This window comes from Echeneis naucrates, chromosome 1 (genome assembly GCF_900963305.1).
Source record: "Echeneis naucrates chromosome 1, fEcheNa1.1, whole genome shotgun sequence".
Lineage (NCBI taxonomy): Eukaryota > Metazoa > Chordata > Actinopteri > Carangiformes > Echeneidae > Echeneis > Echeneis naucrates.
In genome coordinates this window covers 4,705,949-4,721,083 of record NC_042511.1, presented here as the reverse complement: position 1 = coordinate 4,721,083, position 15,135 = coordinate 4,705,949, and the positions used below count along the sequence as shown (strand labels likewise).

General features: G+C 39.9%; 1 protein-coding gene across 1 annotated transcript in view; it reads left to right on the top strand.

Annotated features, from left to right (window-relative positions):
• Positions 1–15,135, top strand: part of LOC115045525 (protein sidekick-1) — a 196,860-nt gene that overhangs the window by 88,202 nt on the left and 93,523 nt on the right. The window contains exon 5 of the mRNA XM_029505265.1: positions 13,507–13,640. Within this exon, the coding sequence (XP_029361125.1) occupies positions 13,507–13,640 (134 nt within the window). The remainder of the gene's footprint in view (positions 1–13,506; positions 13,641–15,135) is intronic.

The window sequence follows — 15,135 nt, the reverse complement described above, 5'->3', positions numbered from 1 at the left end:
GGGGGGGTGTGGGAGTGACACGTGTGGCAAAGGGAGACAGGGAACCAGGGGTTGCTTTAATTGCATTGCATTTTCTTGTAATATTATTCATCCTCAAGGTGGAGTGGGATAGAATTGCATTATGAAGACAGCACTTTAGGGCCTGCCGTCGGACTATGAATATTCATTACTTCTTCTGCCAAAAGCAATTTGTTGTAGCTTTGTTTGAAACTGTTGATGTGTTTCCCAAGTCTGTAGGCTATAAGAGGACCAACATGGACAGCACAAGGTAAAAACGTTGTCTTTTAATAAATGACAGTTCCTCTCCTATCTTGACACAGAATTGGGTGGATATTTTAAAGTAGATAGCACCATTATTTTCCCAACCTCAGCTCGCAGTCAGATACATTTGTTGTTTGCTGAGATAACAGCCTCAGTGTCAGGTGAATTTGAGACTCCTCTCATCTGTCCTTAACGCGTGTCCTTTGCTTATAACTGTGCTCCAAATCTGCTGTCTTCTTTCAGCCACTTTTTTCAAACAACTAACTTTTTTTTTTCAGTAGATAGAAAAGACATTCACTCTGAAGCTGTACTTAATGATTCTTCTAAATGACAAAGGCTTACCCTGCCTCACACACTCAAGGGAGGCAGACAAGCAGCATGAGACTGAGGAGGACGGGCTGGAACAAAGAGCTCCCTAAACTGCAGGAGTGCGACAGGGATGATTGCGTCGCAGTTTCAAAATATGTGACAATTTACTACCATGACTTTTTAGCCTCCTTTAACATATTTGAATGATCACAGACTAATTGTTATAGTCACTATATTTGAGGAGCATCAAATGCATACTTTATGTACTGTAACAAGCCTTAATGGACCACTGTTTACATTTTCCAAAACCCCTGACCCGGATAATGAAACATTGTCTGCATCTAGATATCTCTGTGGAGCAAAACATATGCAAATTCAGGATGTAAACATACCACACATTACCGTGTCACTGAATTTATGATGGCTCGCATTTTGATCTCAGACATACTCATCCACAGCTTATGTGTGCAGTTTGCCGTGTTTTATTCAGGTCTTTGAAGAAGTACCACTTACAGTCTGAAGTTGCCATCCACTCTGCTGCACAGAGGCTCATGATCAGAGTACAGTAGTGGCATTCACAGCAGCTGCAAACCCCTTTTCCTGGCAAAAACTAACAGGCTGCTTTTTTTTCCACTCCTGAAACGCTGATCTGTCCACCCTCAAGTGAAAAACAAGCACATTCTGTTCTATATCACATGAAGTGACCCCTCGCACATCCTGTGCGTTACTAGTCATGCTATCAGCACGGCTCAAGGGACATCTGTTGGTGAACCACTTTGGTCCACACTGAAAAATCTTAGCAATTATTGGGTGTATTGACCAAGTCCAAACAGTTTGAACCCCGCTGACTTCAGTGATTCCCCGACCTTTCCCGTAGAGCGTACAGCTCATTGGCTTTCACGGTTAGAACCTTTTTATGGACGACGGACTTTGGCATACACAATGATTCCTCTCAGTCATTTTTGTTCTTGAGTTTAAATAATACATTGCTTGTCGTATTTTGGAATGGTACCCACAAAATGTGCGACACTTATCTTTGCTCCCCACAGGACAAGGCAAGTGACCTTAGAGATCCTCTTCCCACCACAGTAACAGATTCACAATTTGTTTTAAGCACTATAATCACTTGAAATTTGGATGGTTGGATCACCTTTCAAATTTGGCACAACATTCAGATGAGTTATTACTTTGGCAAGGCCTTACCTTTTCAAAACTACTGACAATCCCATCAGCCTCAATAGTATTTATTGCTAATTGAATATAATGACAAGTTAGACCAGTTTAACGTGAATGGATAGTATTTCCTTTGCGACCATGTTGGCTTGCTAATGTTTAGCATCAAGCTAAAGGCACAGCTGTCCCTTGTCAAGCTGCCAACATATCTTTACATTTTACAAATAAAATACTTGTAGATTAATTTGGACTGTTCTGAAAACTTAATACCAGGTGTAAATCAAGCTCCAATTTCTTTACACGTGTAGGGCTGTAGCTGTTGATTGTTTTAGAGTATTCTATTAATCATTTCATAGATGAGATAAGTAGTCGAATAAATTGTTTTGTTTTATCACACAGCAATGGTAAAAAAAAAAAAAAAAAAAAATTATTATTATTATAAATTATTATAAAATAATAATAATAATTATTTTTTTTTATGTTAGGTTATGTTACATTATATTACGCTACGTTGCCTTACTTTGTGTCAGCTTGATGGCTTTCAGTTCAACTGCTGCCTGACTGAAAACGTGCTATAATGGTTTTGGTATGGTTCCATTTTCCAGCGGATGCACGGCACAATGTTAGTGTTTTTGTGACTTGAAATGGTCCCACACCTTTAAAATTTTCTGTTCCTTCCTTTTTCAGTCCCCTCTTTTCTTGGCTTTGGTCCAGCTTATCTATGATCACGCCACTGAATTCTCAGTAATAACCATCCGTGTGAAACACAGGCAGAGTGTGTCGGGTAATGAGAGTGAAATGAATTAATCGAAGCTTCGATTCAAGAAAAATTGCCTCGATCATTTTTTGTTATCAAATTATTCAAATAACTTGAGTAATCGTTTCAGCCCAATGTACAAGTCCATTACTTTTTAACTGTTTGACATGTTTGGTAGTCCCTGTGTGTCTCAGCTTCCAGGATGTGCAGTTAGTGATTCTCTACTCATCTGTTTCTGTCTGCCATTGAGCAGCTGCTTCTGTCTGAACTGATCACTCAGAGGCAGGCAGAGAAGAGAGCGAGAGAGGCTGCGGCTGTGCATATGTGGGTGTGTTAATGTGTCTGTGTCCAACCTGCATAGCCCGCATGCTGATGATGATTCATGTTAAAGATGTGAATTTTTGAGAGGTGCACTATTTTTTGTCTATATCAGATTTGCCCTTTTTCCTCTTTCTCTGCGTCCTTTTATCTTGTATTTGTCCCGTGTGGTGTTTCCCTGCCTATATCCTATTTCATCTCAGGAATCATTAATCCCCCATTATATTACTGAGCCAACACATCCCCACACGCCAGCTTCTGTGTGTGCATGTGTGAGCGTGTCCTCTGTCTGAAGTTGTTAAATATTCTAAAGACAGAGACCTCTTTTAATTATCCACTAATCACACTTTTAATTACCTGCCACACACACACACATCCATCATTGACCAGTTTGTACACACATGCAAACAGATCCTGTGCACACAAATACACACACACACACACACACACACATCTGTCATCGGAAAGAGTTCTTAACCTATTGACAAAACAGAGAGGGGTAAAGCAAAAGGGGAGTTTAAAGAGAGAGAATGAGAGACGACAGAGAGCAGTGAGGAGAGAACGATGACGGTAGAAACCATGAAACAAATGAATGAACAGATTCGGGAAATCCAAAATAGATTACATAAAGGAACAGAATTCTCATAAGGTTTTGACAGCGTAAAGTTTTGTTTACCATCCTTCTCATGTATGTATATCTTTGGACTTCCTAAACATCCAGCCAGACAAAAAGGAAGAATGATGATTGACTAGGAGTGCCACAAGATGACATCCTCCAAGATCTGAGAGATGGATCAATAATTAGAAGGTCACAAGTTTCTTCTGTGTCACAAATAAAGGCAAAACTTTTAGCATACCCTGCTCCTAGAAATTATATTGTGCTGCAACCTCTTTGCTGATGTATTCTCGTGGGAGTTTTGTGTTTATGACTCAGGGGCTTATGTCAAGGAATAAATGCTTTCACTGTATGACCTGCTGTTCTCTGTTTTTTAGTGCAGACACTTAGCTGTCTTACTCTCTTTTCCTCCTTTCCTCTCCCACTTTCTTGGTTTTCACTGCTTCGTCATGCTATGGGATTTCTGTTCTCCTCATCACCTTGGCTCAGATAATTACAATCGACAACAACCAAATACACATTCACTCACACCTCCATCATGCTCATGCACATTGTTGCATGTGTGTTGGTCCCTTATCTTGTGCTGTTGCGTTCGCAATGACATGAACGTCAGCTATCCATTTTGCACTCAAGTCTCTTGGGCAGTTTTTCTGGCTCTAAACAAACAATTGGCCTTTCGCCAAAGTAGGCGGGGCTGCAGCTGAGGTAGTTTTTATGCCGAGCAGGTGGCTTACTGCAATGTTGGTTCCTCTCTAGCATGAAATTAAGCTTACATTTCTGCCTGTTGTGATAAAATACAAATGGAAAGGAGAATCTTTATTTTGTTGAATTGTATACACACAAAACTCAAAAAAACCTTTTCATTTATATCATAGAGGATGCATTTGTTAAGACCATTTTGTGTGGTTCAATTAATGTTTTGAATTTCAAGATGCACAACAGTCTCTGTCACCCTGTATGGTTCTTGCAGAAGGAACAGGTAAGTGCAATTGATGCACTCGCTGACAGTGTAGCTGCAGGGTTTGTGCACATTACAAGATCTATGAAAGCAAGTGTGTGTAGTTATAAAATAATGTAGATTACATTGTTTTCATCTGTAGGCAGACTCATTTTTTTTTATACTGTATTGATTTTCTATCACCACGGTGACAAGAATATCAGTTAAAACGCCTTGTTTTAGCGAAGACGCCGTAACTGTGTGCTTGTGTCGCTGTTGACAGTAAAGCAGTGGCATTCTGCTTGTTTACACCATACTACTGCTAAAAACGCTTGAAGCTACAGCAAGCAATTTGTCTGCTATCAGCTATAGGAAAGTATCCATAGCACCAGATATTCATAGAAACAACAATGAAGCAATGCTCAGCTGACTGTGTGACTTCAGATGTGCAACAACTTCTAAATCAGGGTTGGTTGATAGGAAGATACACTCTTCTGTGGCATTTGTGAGCCTACACACCTTTAGTATACCGTTTTGTGTCCCTCCCTGTTGTATGAAGTCATTGTAATTCATTTTAAAAGTCAATGAGCAATCTATATTCTGAGTCTTTTTATAAATTAATTGTACACTAATATTGTGTATAAAATAGTGAAAATCTCCTGTTTTTTCAAAGGTCTTATGAATAAAACAAAAGCAGCATATCCTGATGTTTGAAAAGCTGTAACCAGCTAATGTTTCGAATTTTGGCTTTAAAAACATTCTAAGTGTTTATTTAATTATCAGAATAGTCACAGATTAATTTCCTGCACGTCAGCTAATCAAATTGTTGCAGTTTTTTAGATTAGTCTAAAGCATTAATTTCCATCTAGTTATTTCCTTCTCATTTCATAATTGAATTTCCAGAATTGTATAGAACTGCATCACGACTTCTGAAGTAAGTCTTACAGGCTGGGCTACGCTGAACTTTCCTGACTCACTCTTCTCAGTAAATACCATCCATGTAACCAAGAAAATCTAACACCTGCTGTGTGTCAGCTACAGGAGCCCATCAAAACGTTAATTCTCTCCTGCAGATAGATTGTGAAAGCCAAATATAGATCACATGGCCCGGTGTCACACTCCTCATCTCAGGTTTAAACAGTCATACAAACCAGAATTAGAAAATGACAGCTCATATTCAAGTGTGAAGAATAACGGGTGGCTGTTCAGCTGATCTCGTTTCCGAACAAGGTGTGCTTCTCCATCTGAGAGAGACCATGAGACAGAAAGACAGCAAGAGAAGTCACCGCCAGTTCTGTAGTTAATTTGAAGCAGACGTAATTAGTCCTAATTAGGATAATAGCTATTCGTCTAGAGATCCTTCCACCTAATGGGACTACAGCAGTCACTCAGCTGCTCACAGACACAGGCTCACAAAAGGACTTGTTACCGTCCATCCAACTTCCCTGCTGCAAGAATGTTGCCTTGTAGATTCAATGTATAAGCAGTTTTGACAAGTATTTGTACGATGAATGCTTTTTGTGTTCATTTACGTGAACAACCACCTCTATTTGCTAACGGATGACAAAAGAGACAGACAGCCAGACACAAGCTAGTGAAAGAGAGGAAGTGAGTCATGGAGCTCCTGTAGCTGAACAAACAATGAACGGAGGGAAAATTGTTGCCCCTCTATTTACTCAGCATCAAGCCCTCACTCCTCCCTCCTCTCCCCTCTTCCTGCCCCACTTTGGTTTCCTTTTCCTCTTTCATTGCCTTTCCCTCAGGCCATGCCAGAGGACATTAAACGAATGCAGTCTGTCCAGCAGCCTCTCTCTTACTCTTTTTTGTCTCATCCTCCCTTTCTCTCTCATATGCACACACATAGCAATTACTTTCAGACTGCAGGCCTAGGGCTGTGTGGGTGCAAGGATACTCCATTCTCCACACTTCCCGTGTGCTTTATAGAGGACTTATTGGTGATGGCAACTGGCCAAGCTAGTGTGCAGCCACAGAGGAGTCTCCTCTCTGTGTTCGTTTGACCATTTGAAGGAACTGTAAAGGAGATTCAGGAAGCAAGCCTGTGATTTAGGTGCTGTGTTAATTGCAAGTCACAGAACTGTAGAGTGTGTAGGGCAGAAGGTAGGGAAATGTTTTCTGAGTCAGTGAAGGAGCTGTTAAAATCTCTCACAAACACATTAGTGTTCATTACTGTTGTAACCTCTACCATCTTTCTTTTTTCCCCTTCTCTTTCTCTCTCTCTTCATTGGACTGCTGCAGTCACATATTCAAGCTGTATTTCTCTGAGAGGAAAATCATCAAATTTCATCAAGCAGAACTAGGACATTAACAGTGAATAACTTTAGATTGGGTTGTGAGTTATTAATAAGGTGTGGACAGAAATGGAAATTCATTTTTGACATTTGATAGGAGTCATGCACTTTATGGCTGAAGCTGTGAAATCCTCACCTCAGCTGTCTCTTGGTGGGATTATGACCCATTACAGTGCCATCGCTTATCAATTTCATGCCAATGGCAATCAGTATTATTGCTGTTTTAAACATTATGACTTCAAGTTGGAGTTGAGCTGAGGGTTAACAAATTGTTTGGATGTTATCAAGATTTAAACGGCTGATAACTGCCTTCAGTTTAATGCAACTAAAACATACGCTCCTGTAATTTATTCTGAAAAGCAGTTAATGGGTTTGTTAAGTGGTTGTGTTTAGCATAACCTTTAACATGTCGGTGCCGTTTTTGATTATTCTCTGTCATTTGATGATTATCTCAGCCGGCACCAGCGATCATGTTTTTTCCCCACATTGCTGAATTAAGATATGTGCTGACCAAGGCTGAGATGTATACAGTTATCATGCTTTTATTTATTTTCTGGATTCCTATGCCACCATCTTGACTAAAGATAAACCTTATCGTGTCTGCACGGGGCTCTGATCAGATTCCACACCCATTTTCCCAGTACCCCCTCTACAGGGGGGTACATCTCATTGCTGTCATGATTTGAACCCATCGGACCGTAGCTAGGTTTTTTTTTTTTTTTTTTATATTTTACAAATAAACATCAGATTCATTTTGTTAACTATGCATTTAACTTGAAGCAAAAGCAAACATTCTTATCTTATTTATTCGCACAGAAGTCAACCTTGCTGCAGTTTTGTTGTATTGAGTACACAATGACAATAAATGGATCTAATCTAATCTCTAACAACTCTGTATGCTTTTTGCCTCTGCTCACCACTAACAAGAACCATCCTTAATCTGAAACAAAGCTGAAGTTCCTTCCAGACCCAGATCCTGATAGACTGAGCCACTTGAAACAAATTTTCTCATTTGTCTAAATTTAGTCTCTTTAGTGATTTTTGTCTCTCAGATTTGTTTCAGCTTCAGACTTTGGGCTAGAGGTCTGGACAAGGCTGCTACCTGCCGTTTTCTCTCGTTTGGAGTGGAGCACTGAGCAATGACCTCAGCCACACCCAGCACCTTGGAGATGAACTGGAACGACGACTGACAGTCAGGACCCATTAGTGTCACTGATGGGCCTCTTTTGCTTTTCTTGCTGAATCAGAGTAAATCCCTTCAGTCAGGTTCCAAGTCTTCAGGAAACACCTCCCAGGCAAGCGCAGGTCTCTGTGGTAAATGAAAGTAGTAGTTATGTTCAAACATTCATATAGTTTATTTGGCTGTCCACATAATTTTGGCCATGTACTGTGGCTCAGAGCCTGACTTAGTAGATGGAAATGTGTCCAGCACTGAATGTTAAATGTTTCCCTGTTAACATTTTAACGTCGTCCAAAGGTTTTGCCGTGTTTTTGTTGTGATTTGAATTGAGATAGGACAGATTCAGGTCCTATAAATGGTTGATGCACATTTTTATTGCATCAGCAGCCTGCTTCCATTATTTCCTCTCATTTGGTCCAACTCCACCAGGCTTATTACGGGGAATGCAGAATTGCTTTGTGGATGATTTGTTTTCTGTCTATTGTTTGTTACGAGATGAAACGGAAACAGACATGTTTTCTTTTAAGTGTTTGAGGGATTTATTTAAAAGCAGGGAAGCCCATCACAATCCAGCCACACCATCCTGTTTAGCAGCAGCTACAATAGTAAATGTATGATAGCTCACATAACATTGGGTTTGTATGGGATGTAATTCACTGACAAGGTGTGCTTACACTGCGCACAACAGTTCCATGGAGAAATCTGAAATTCAGATGCTTGAATTTGTTCGACTTTAATGCGCAGTGCATCATTGAGGTTTGTTGTGTGTGAGGCCAAAACATTGTTTATATAAACAAACATTAACAGCTTAGTTGTATTCCATTGTTAAGCTATGCTAGTTATTTGCAAAGAGCTAGCAGGCATTGTTTTACATTTTATTGGTGGAGTGATTCTTGAACGTGAAACTGCGAATTGGAAGCATTTCTGTGCACTACAGTATTGCTACGGTAGAAGCAATCTCTTTTTCTTTAGACTTTCTAAAAGAATACTTGAGCATCTCTCTAGAATTTGACACAGAACACACTTCACTGTTAATGCCAGCACCCATAAATAAGGATTTAGATTTCAAAAGTTTCAGTTCCATACCTCATTGAACTTTTAGATGTATTTTTTTAGTAATCAGACACTTAAACAAATGCTTAATTTTAAGATAATTTTTGAGGCAGTGCAGACTGAGCAAGAGGATTAAAGAATGTTCAACAAATTTACTGTAAAAGAAATCTTCAAGGTCAGGCTGTGTCAACAATGGCTTCATTTAAACTGTGCATGGAAAATCACTAAAGCAGTCACTGTCAAGCTCCTGGCAGCAGAATGTCAAGAGCTCCTGGCTGTAGTCCAGGTCTTCGTCTTAACTCAGACTGTTTAATCCCATTACAGAAACAGATCCGTCTATTTTCCTAAACCACACATAACTGTTATGGGAAAAGTTCGGTTCTTGTCATTGCTTTCTCTTTTTGCTACCAGGCTCATTTTCTTTTTTTCCTGTACTCTTACATTACAGTAGTCTGCTGCACCTTATATTATCTCAGACTTTCAGCTTGTCTTTGTGCCCAATTTACCCCACATCCTCACAAGAGCAACTTTCTGTGAGCCATTTGCCACCATCCCTGAGGGAGTCCATCCTCCTAAATCAATGAAAAATACCAGCTTCAACCACGAGAAGCAACCGAACCGAACCAAGAAACACATTTCCTGATGGATGACTCACATTTATCCTCACGACGTCCAGTGAAGTTACAAAACAAAGTTTGCATTTTTTGTTTCTTGATTTTTTTATTTTTTTTTTTTTCTAGAGGCTTTAGTTTGGAGTTGTGCAGATAAAGACAAAAAACATAAGCCAAGAAAAGTGATCACAGCTTATTTTGATGAATATTGTGCTGAAGCATCCCCGTCCTTGCCACATTCAAAACAATGCTCTGTGTGCAGCTGAGTTTTATAGTTACCAATTACTTTGGGATGGAGAACACCACACCACAACTCAAGCTGACAGGCAATTTTGAGAGCCTGAATGTTTAGAAAATTTTAATACCTCAGCCCTGTAAAGTTTGTCATAAATAAATCCTCAGATTAAGCAGGGTTTTGCTCCCCCCCCCAACAGGTAACCCCCCTTCCTCTGCGTGAACATGCACACACACACACACACAGTACAAATCTGCGTACGTTAACTGCCAATCAGTCCCACAGAGGATGTATTCATGTGTCCACAAACATCCTCTTGAATGGTCCTAACTGTGTAAGGGCCGCTGTGAGAAGGTGTGTTCATGTATGTTTACACAACATCTGTACGCTGCATGTGTAGGCAACAGGTTATTGATTTGCTTTGGAGAAGCTGCTGTCTCTACTCAGTCTACAGTGGCGTGTATCTCCTCCTGCCCTGCTGTCACACTGCTCTGCCCTCAGCCTGTGTGTGTCAGACACAGCAAGGGCTAAGAGGGTGGCACGATGCCTATTAGAGATAGAGAGAGAGGGCAGACAGGGCAGAGGTAGGCTGTGTTGGCAGGAGACCTGAGGCAAACACTCTTAGATATAGATGGGAAAAAATCTCTGACTCACTCACTCATCTTCTGGCCTGTGACATGTGTGCGCTAATTAGCGCTTGGCACACTCGTATGTGTGTGTGTGTGTGTTCAGCTGTCTGTTTTGCAGTGTGGACACCCATGAGTGTTTATTAAATGAGTCTTGGAGCCAGACACTTAATGTAAGACCAATCTGGCTTGGTACTTTGGTTCAAAGAAGTTACGGAGGAGGAGATGGGAAGTAAGACATGACAGTTATATGGACTGAGGCGGAAGGAGAGTTTGATGGAGAGGTAGCTCAAGGGAGAGAAATGCAGGGAAAATTGGAAGAAATCAAGAAAGAAATGTGCAGATTGTAATCTGAGTGAGGATGGAAAATGGGATTTCAGGGAGTCAGAGAGGCTGTTTTCTATTATTTGAGTGAGGATGAGGGAAACAGGGAGGAATGCAGAAAGAGGGAGCGGGATCTGGTTGATTACAGTATTTTAATTTTGCTCCTCTGCCTTAGGATAAACTGTCAAACACATGCACATAGACACATGAACACACATAAGCATGCAGAGTTATGCACTGCTTTTCAATTCAGTTTGTCTTTAATTAAAAGCCAGACAATTTTGTCCAGTTTAATTAAATGTAGAATTAAAGACAGCAGAAAGTTGCATGTTTTATTTAATCTCAACCACATTTCCATTCAATCAGAGCGGAAACACACATGCAGCTCTGTGCACAACTGTTTTAGTGACTGTGTGTGTGTGTGTGTGACTGACACATATATCGTAGCTCTTAGGATGTGACAGTGTAACCACCCACCAGCTACTCGAAAGAAATGGGGGCATTTTATTATTTCTTGAAGGGAATTCCAAATGAGTTGAAGTCGTCTATAATCTGTGCTCCCTCGCTTCTTATTGGCTTATTTCTTTCCATGTTAACTTTGTGTTGCTTTATCTAACATGTAACTTCCATGTGAACATTTAATGGGAAATCAAGCCTTAGAAGAAAATAGTCTAATAAATCACTGTAGCCATCAGCCTGTGTTATCAGCAGTAGTTTCACATGTAAATAGGACATATAAATGGCTTCATGGAAATGAGGAAGGATACTACATGAACAAATGCTTTTAACTTCACAGATTTTCTGATTTTAATATACTATCTTAATTGGTCTTATTGCATCCTCACCCCCACCCACTCCATTCCTTTGAATGTTAATAACTAAGTGGATTTAGATTCCTGCAGACCTCCCAGGCTCTCTCCTCCCTCTCCCTCAGATACTGAGGGCAAGTGCAGACAAGCCTTCGCTGTCTATTAATCAGCATGTGCCGGGTAAAACAGATATGATAAAATGGGCTGGTCAGTGCAGATAATGAGCTTAACAGCTATGAATTGCATTATAGACATAGAATCTTTTACTTCTGTTGAACAGGTAAGCAAGAGGAGGAGAAAGGTCTGCTGAAAATCATTTCAGGAGAGAAAAAGAAAGACGAGAGTTAAGAGAGAGAGAAAGTTAATTACACACATACACTCATACATGTACACACAAATGGAGTGTCAGTGTAGGGGTTGAGCCGCTGGCTGTTGTGGATGTTCTCTTGGGAAATCACCCTGAATAAAATTACACCTGAGGAATTCTGTCCATATGTGACTTAGCTCTGTAGCTCTGCTCTTTTCTTCTCTTCGCTCATATATATCATAATCAATAGTTCATGTAAACATAAAAGCACACCTCTGTACTTGGTCACTGGATATAAAGCTGATCTTAGAGCTAGATCATGTCAGTTGTTGTCTTTTCCGTATTCCAGCCTACAATTTATAACATTACAGCAAATGAAATGGAATGAGTCCATGAACTGAATGAACTTGCCACCTGAGGTGAAAGCCACACATTTATATTGATCTATTACCTCTCATACAGTAACAAGGCTGCATAATGTCTGTAAAGGCTCCTTCCAGCTAATCGAAGCCAATATAAGGCAGGTGACATACATGTTTCTGATGTTCATACACGTGGTAGTGCTGCACGGAATCATTGATTTGAGCCAGAATAAATGGAGTGGAAACCATGTCTATCAGGTACAAAATGACGCCTGCAGGCCTTGTTTAGGAGTTTATCCATTACTGATATTTCAGCACTGCTAAACCATTTTCACAGGAAAATAGGCCCATCTTACACACACACTCATGCTTATGTTTTTGTTTTTTGTTGTTTTTAGAATGATGTCTTTCTAGATAAAATTGTCATAATCATGGCATATCTTTTCTTCTCTTATTTTTTATTTGTGTTGTCAAAAACATGTTTGTTCCTCAGAGCCTTATGATGATGCCCACAGAAGACAGTCTTGGTGTAATTGTGTTTCAGGAACACAAAAACAAACTCAGTCTATAAGAATAAAAGACAGTCATCTCAGTCTAATATGCTTTTATTCTCCTTTTAGACATATTGATTTAAATTCAGTGGAGCCTCTATGGTTCGGAATATTTGGGGGATCTGGAAAACACATGTAGCATCACTAAAAACATCAACCTGTTCTCCGTGCCTAACAGCAGCTGTTCCCAGGCAGACAAGCTCAAACGCATGAAAACCTGAGCATTACAAATCTATTTTTTACCCTCCTCAGGTCCCTAATGTTGCTTTCCTCCTTATCCACCCTGTTTCCTTCCAAAATCAACCCTTCCTGTTATGCTTCCATTTAAAAGCAGCAACACTACACAAGTCAGTTTCCAAATGTTGGTTTCTTATGTCTGTGTGCTCATGTGAGGACCGTTAGATCATGTTTTTATGATTGTGTGTGCTTATATTGTGTATTTGTGCTGTATTGATTGCTGCATGTACATGGGGAAATGAGGATGGATCAGTGAAAAGACGGGAGAACAGCGATAATACACAAACAGCAAGAATATTCTGAAGAATGAGAGAAATAAAATGAGCAACATATCAATCTGAGACACGAGGAGAGATTTATTTAAGCTTCCAGAATCCTTTTTCCTTTCTGATGCTTGTATCCAACGTTCCCCCCTCCCCTTATGAATTCAAAATGATCCGTGTACCAAATACTCTCCTCTTGTCAGAGTCTTAGTTTGAACAGTGCTCTCCTAATCCCCTGTTGTCTGCGCCTTTTGCTTGTGTCCTACAGAGCAATCACTTTGGACAATCAGCTGGTTGTCCTGGCAACCACTGCAACGGACGCAGGACGTTACCATTTAGAGGCTGTGAACGAGATGACAGGAGAGAATGTGACGAGTCCTGCCATCTACCTGAGCATCTCAGGTAAAAATGAACAACTTGACTCATTCAAAAGGCTTTTGGAGAAGACAGGCAACACGGCTAATTAGCAGCTTGTACGGTTGAAGCATCGGTCCAAGTCAGTGTTGTATGAAATTATGGGATATATTTAAATCACACCGCAAAACAGAGTCTATGCAATCATCAAATGACTTTGATCAGATGAGTTTTGTTTAGCGGTAGCAATGAAAGGCATTGGCCATAATCTAATTTCACAGCCAAGACTCAACAGCATTCATTTTCACACCATTTTCTTTTTTTCTTTTTTTGTGTGTGTGTGTGTGTGTTTGAGCAACAAATGTGCAGCTCTTCTGGACAAAGTTTAGCCACTTTAGCAGGCAAGAGGCTCCCCTCTCACTGTCTCTACTTTGTTCTTTGGGCTGATGTGTGTAGCAGCAGGTCGTTACCCAGAGAGAGGCTTCACCGTGCTCCAGAGACAAAATAAGAAAGACACTCTTGCGTTTAACTTTCGCTCTTAGTGATGGTTTTATTTTTACTGTAACCATCACCATATTCAAAGTACAGTCTTTTTCTTTGACACTTGTGTTTGGTCAGTTAAAAAGATCTGTATTTCATTACAGCATTATTAGGGTTGGGTTTTCATATTGGTAGATATAGTATTTTAATTGATCTGAATCCATTTTAATATAAAATATCTGCAACAAAGATAGATATATAACTGGCACTATTTCTAGGCTAAGAGAACTATACTGAGTTGGTTCTCTGTTACTGTGAATGTAAGTGTGATGCAGCCTTGAATGAGATGAGAAGCAAAGGATTATGTACCCGTCTGACAAACAACTTTTTCCAGTTACCTGATCCAAATACTAAGGGAGGTGATTCTGAATCATTATGTTCAGGCCTAAATTATTGATATTGTATGAATCCCTCTGAGGTGAGGTAGACAGATTGTTTCATTAGACAGAAATCATCATGTTCTTGCAGAAAAACCAAAACGAAAACAAAACATGCTCCTCTCACAATTGATGTGTAATGCCAAGTAATGACACAAGCAGAGAGGACATAACCTGTGAAGAGCCTCCTTTTATTTTATCTTCCAGGAAGGTACTAACGGTGCTGATATAATCTGAGCAACATTCAAAGCAAAATTCAACATCGGCCACCATTGTGAAGTCTGCTTATCTAATGTTCTGAACGCTGCCAAAAGAATCAGATAAATGAGAAGAAAAAAAGATTTGCCAGGCCTAAAGCTTCGCAAACTCATCTTTATATTTTACGAGAACAGTTATTATCATGTTATATGACATGTATTAGAAGAGAATTAAAATTAGAATGGACTGAATTGTCACTATACAGTGAGGCGCGTTCAACAAAATGATATAGTAGGTGCTCTAACCAAACCACAGTGCACAGCTAAAACAAATACATCCAATCACAACAACAAACAAACCTGGAAACACAAAAACAGTAACTGACAAGCAATCAGGACACAGGTGACTAAAACAGTTACCTACAGAAT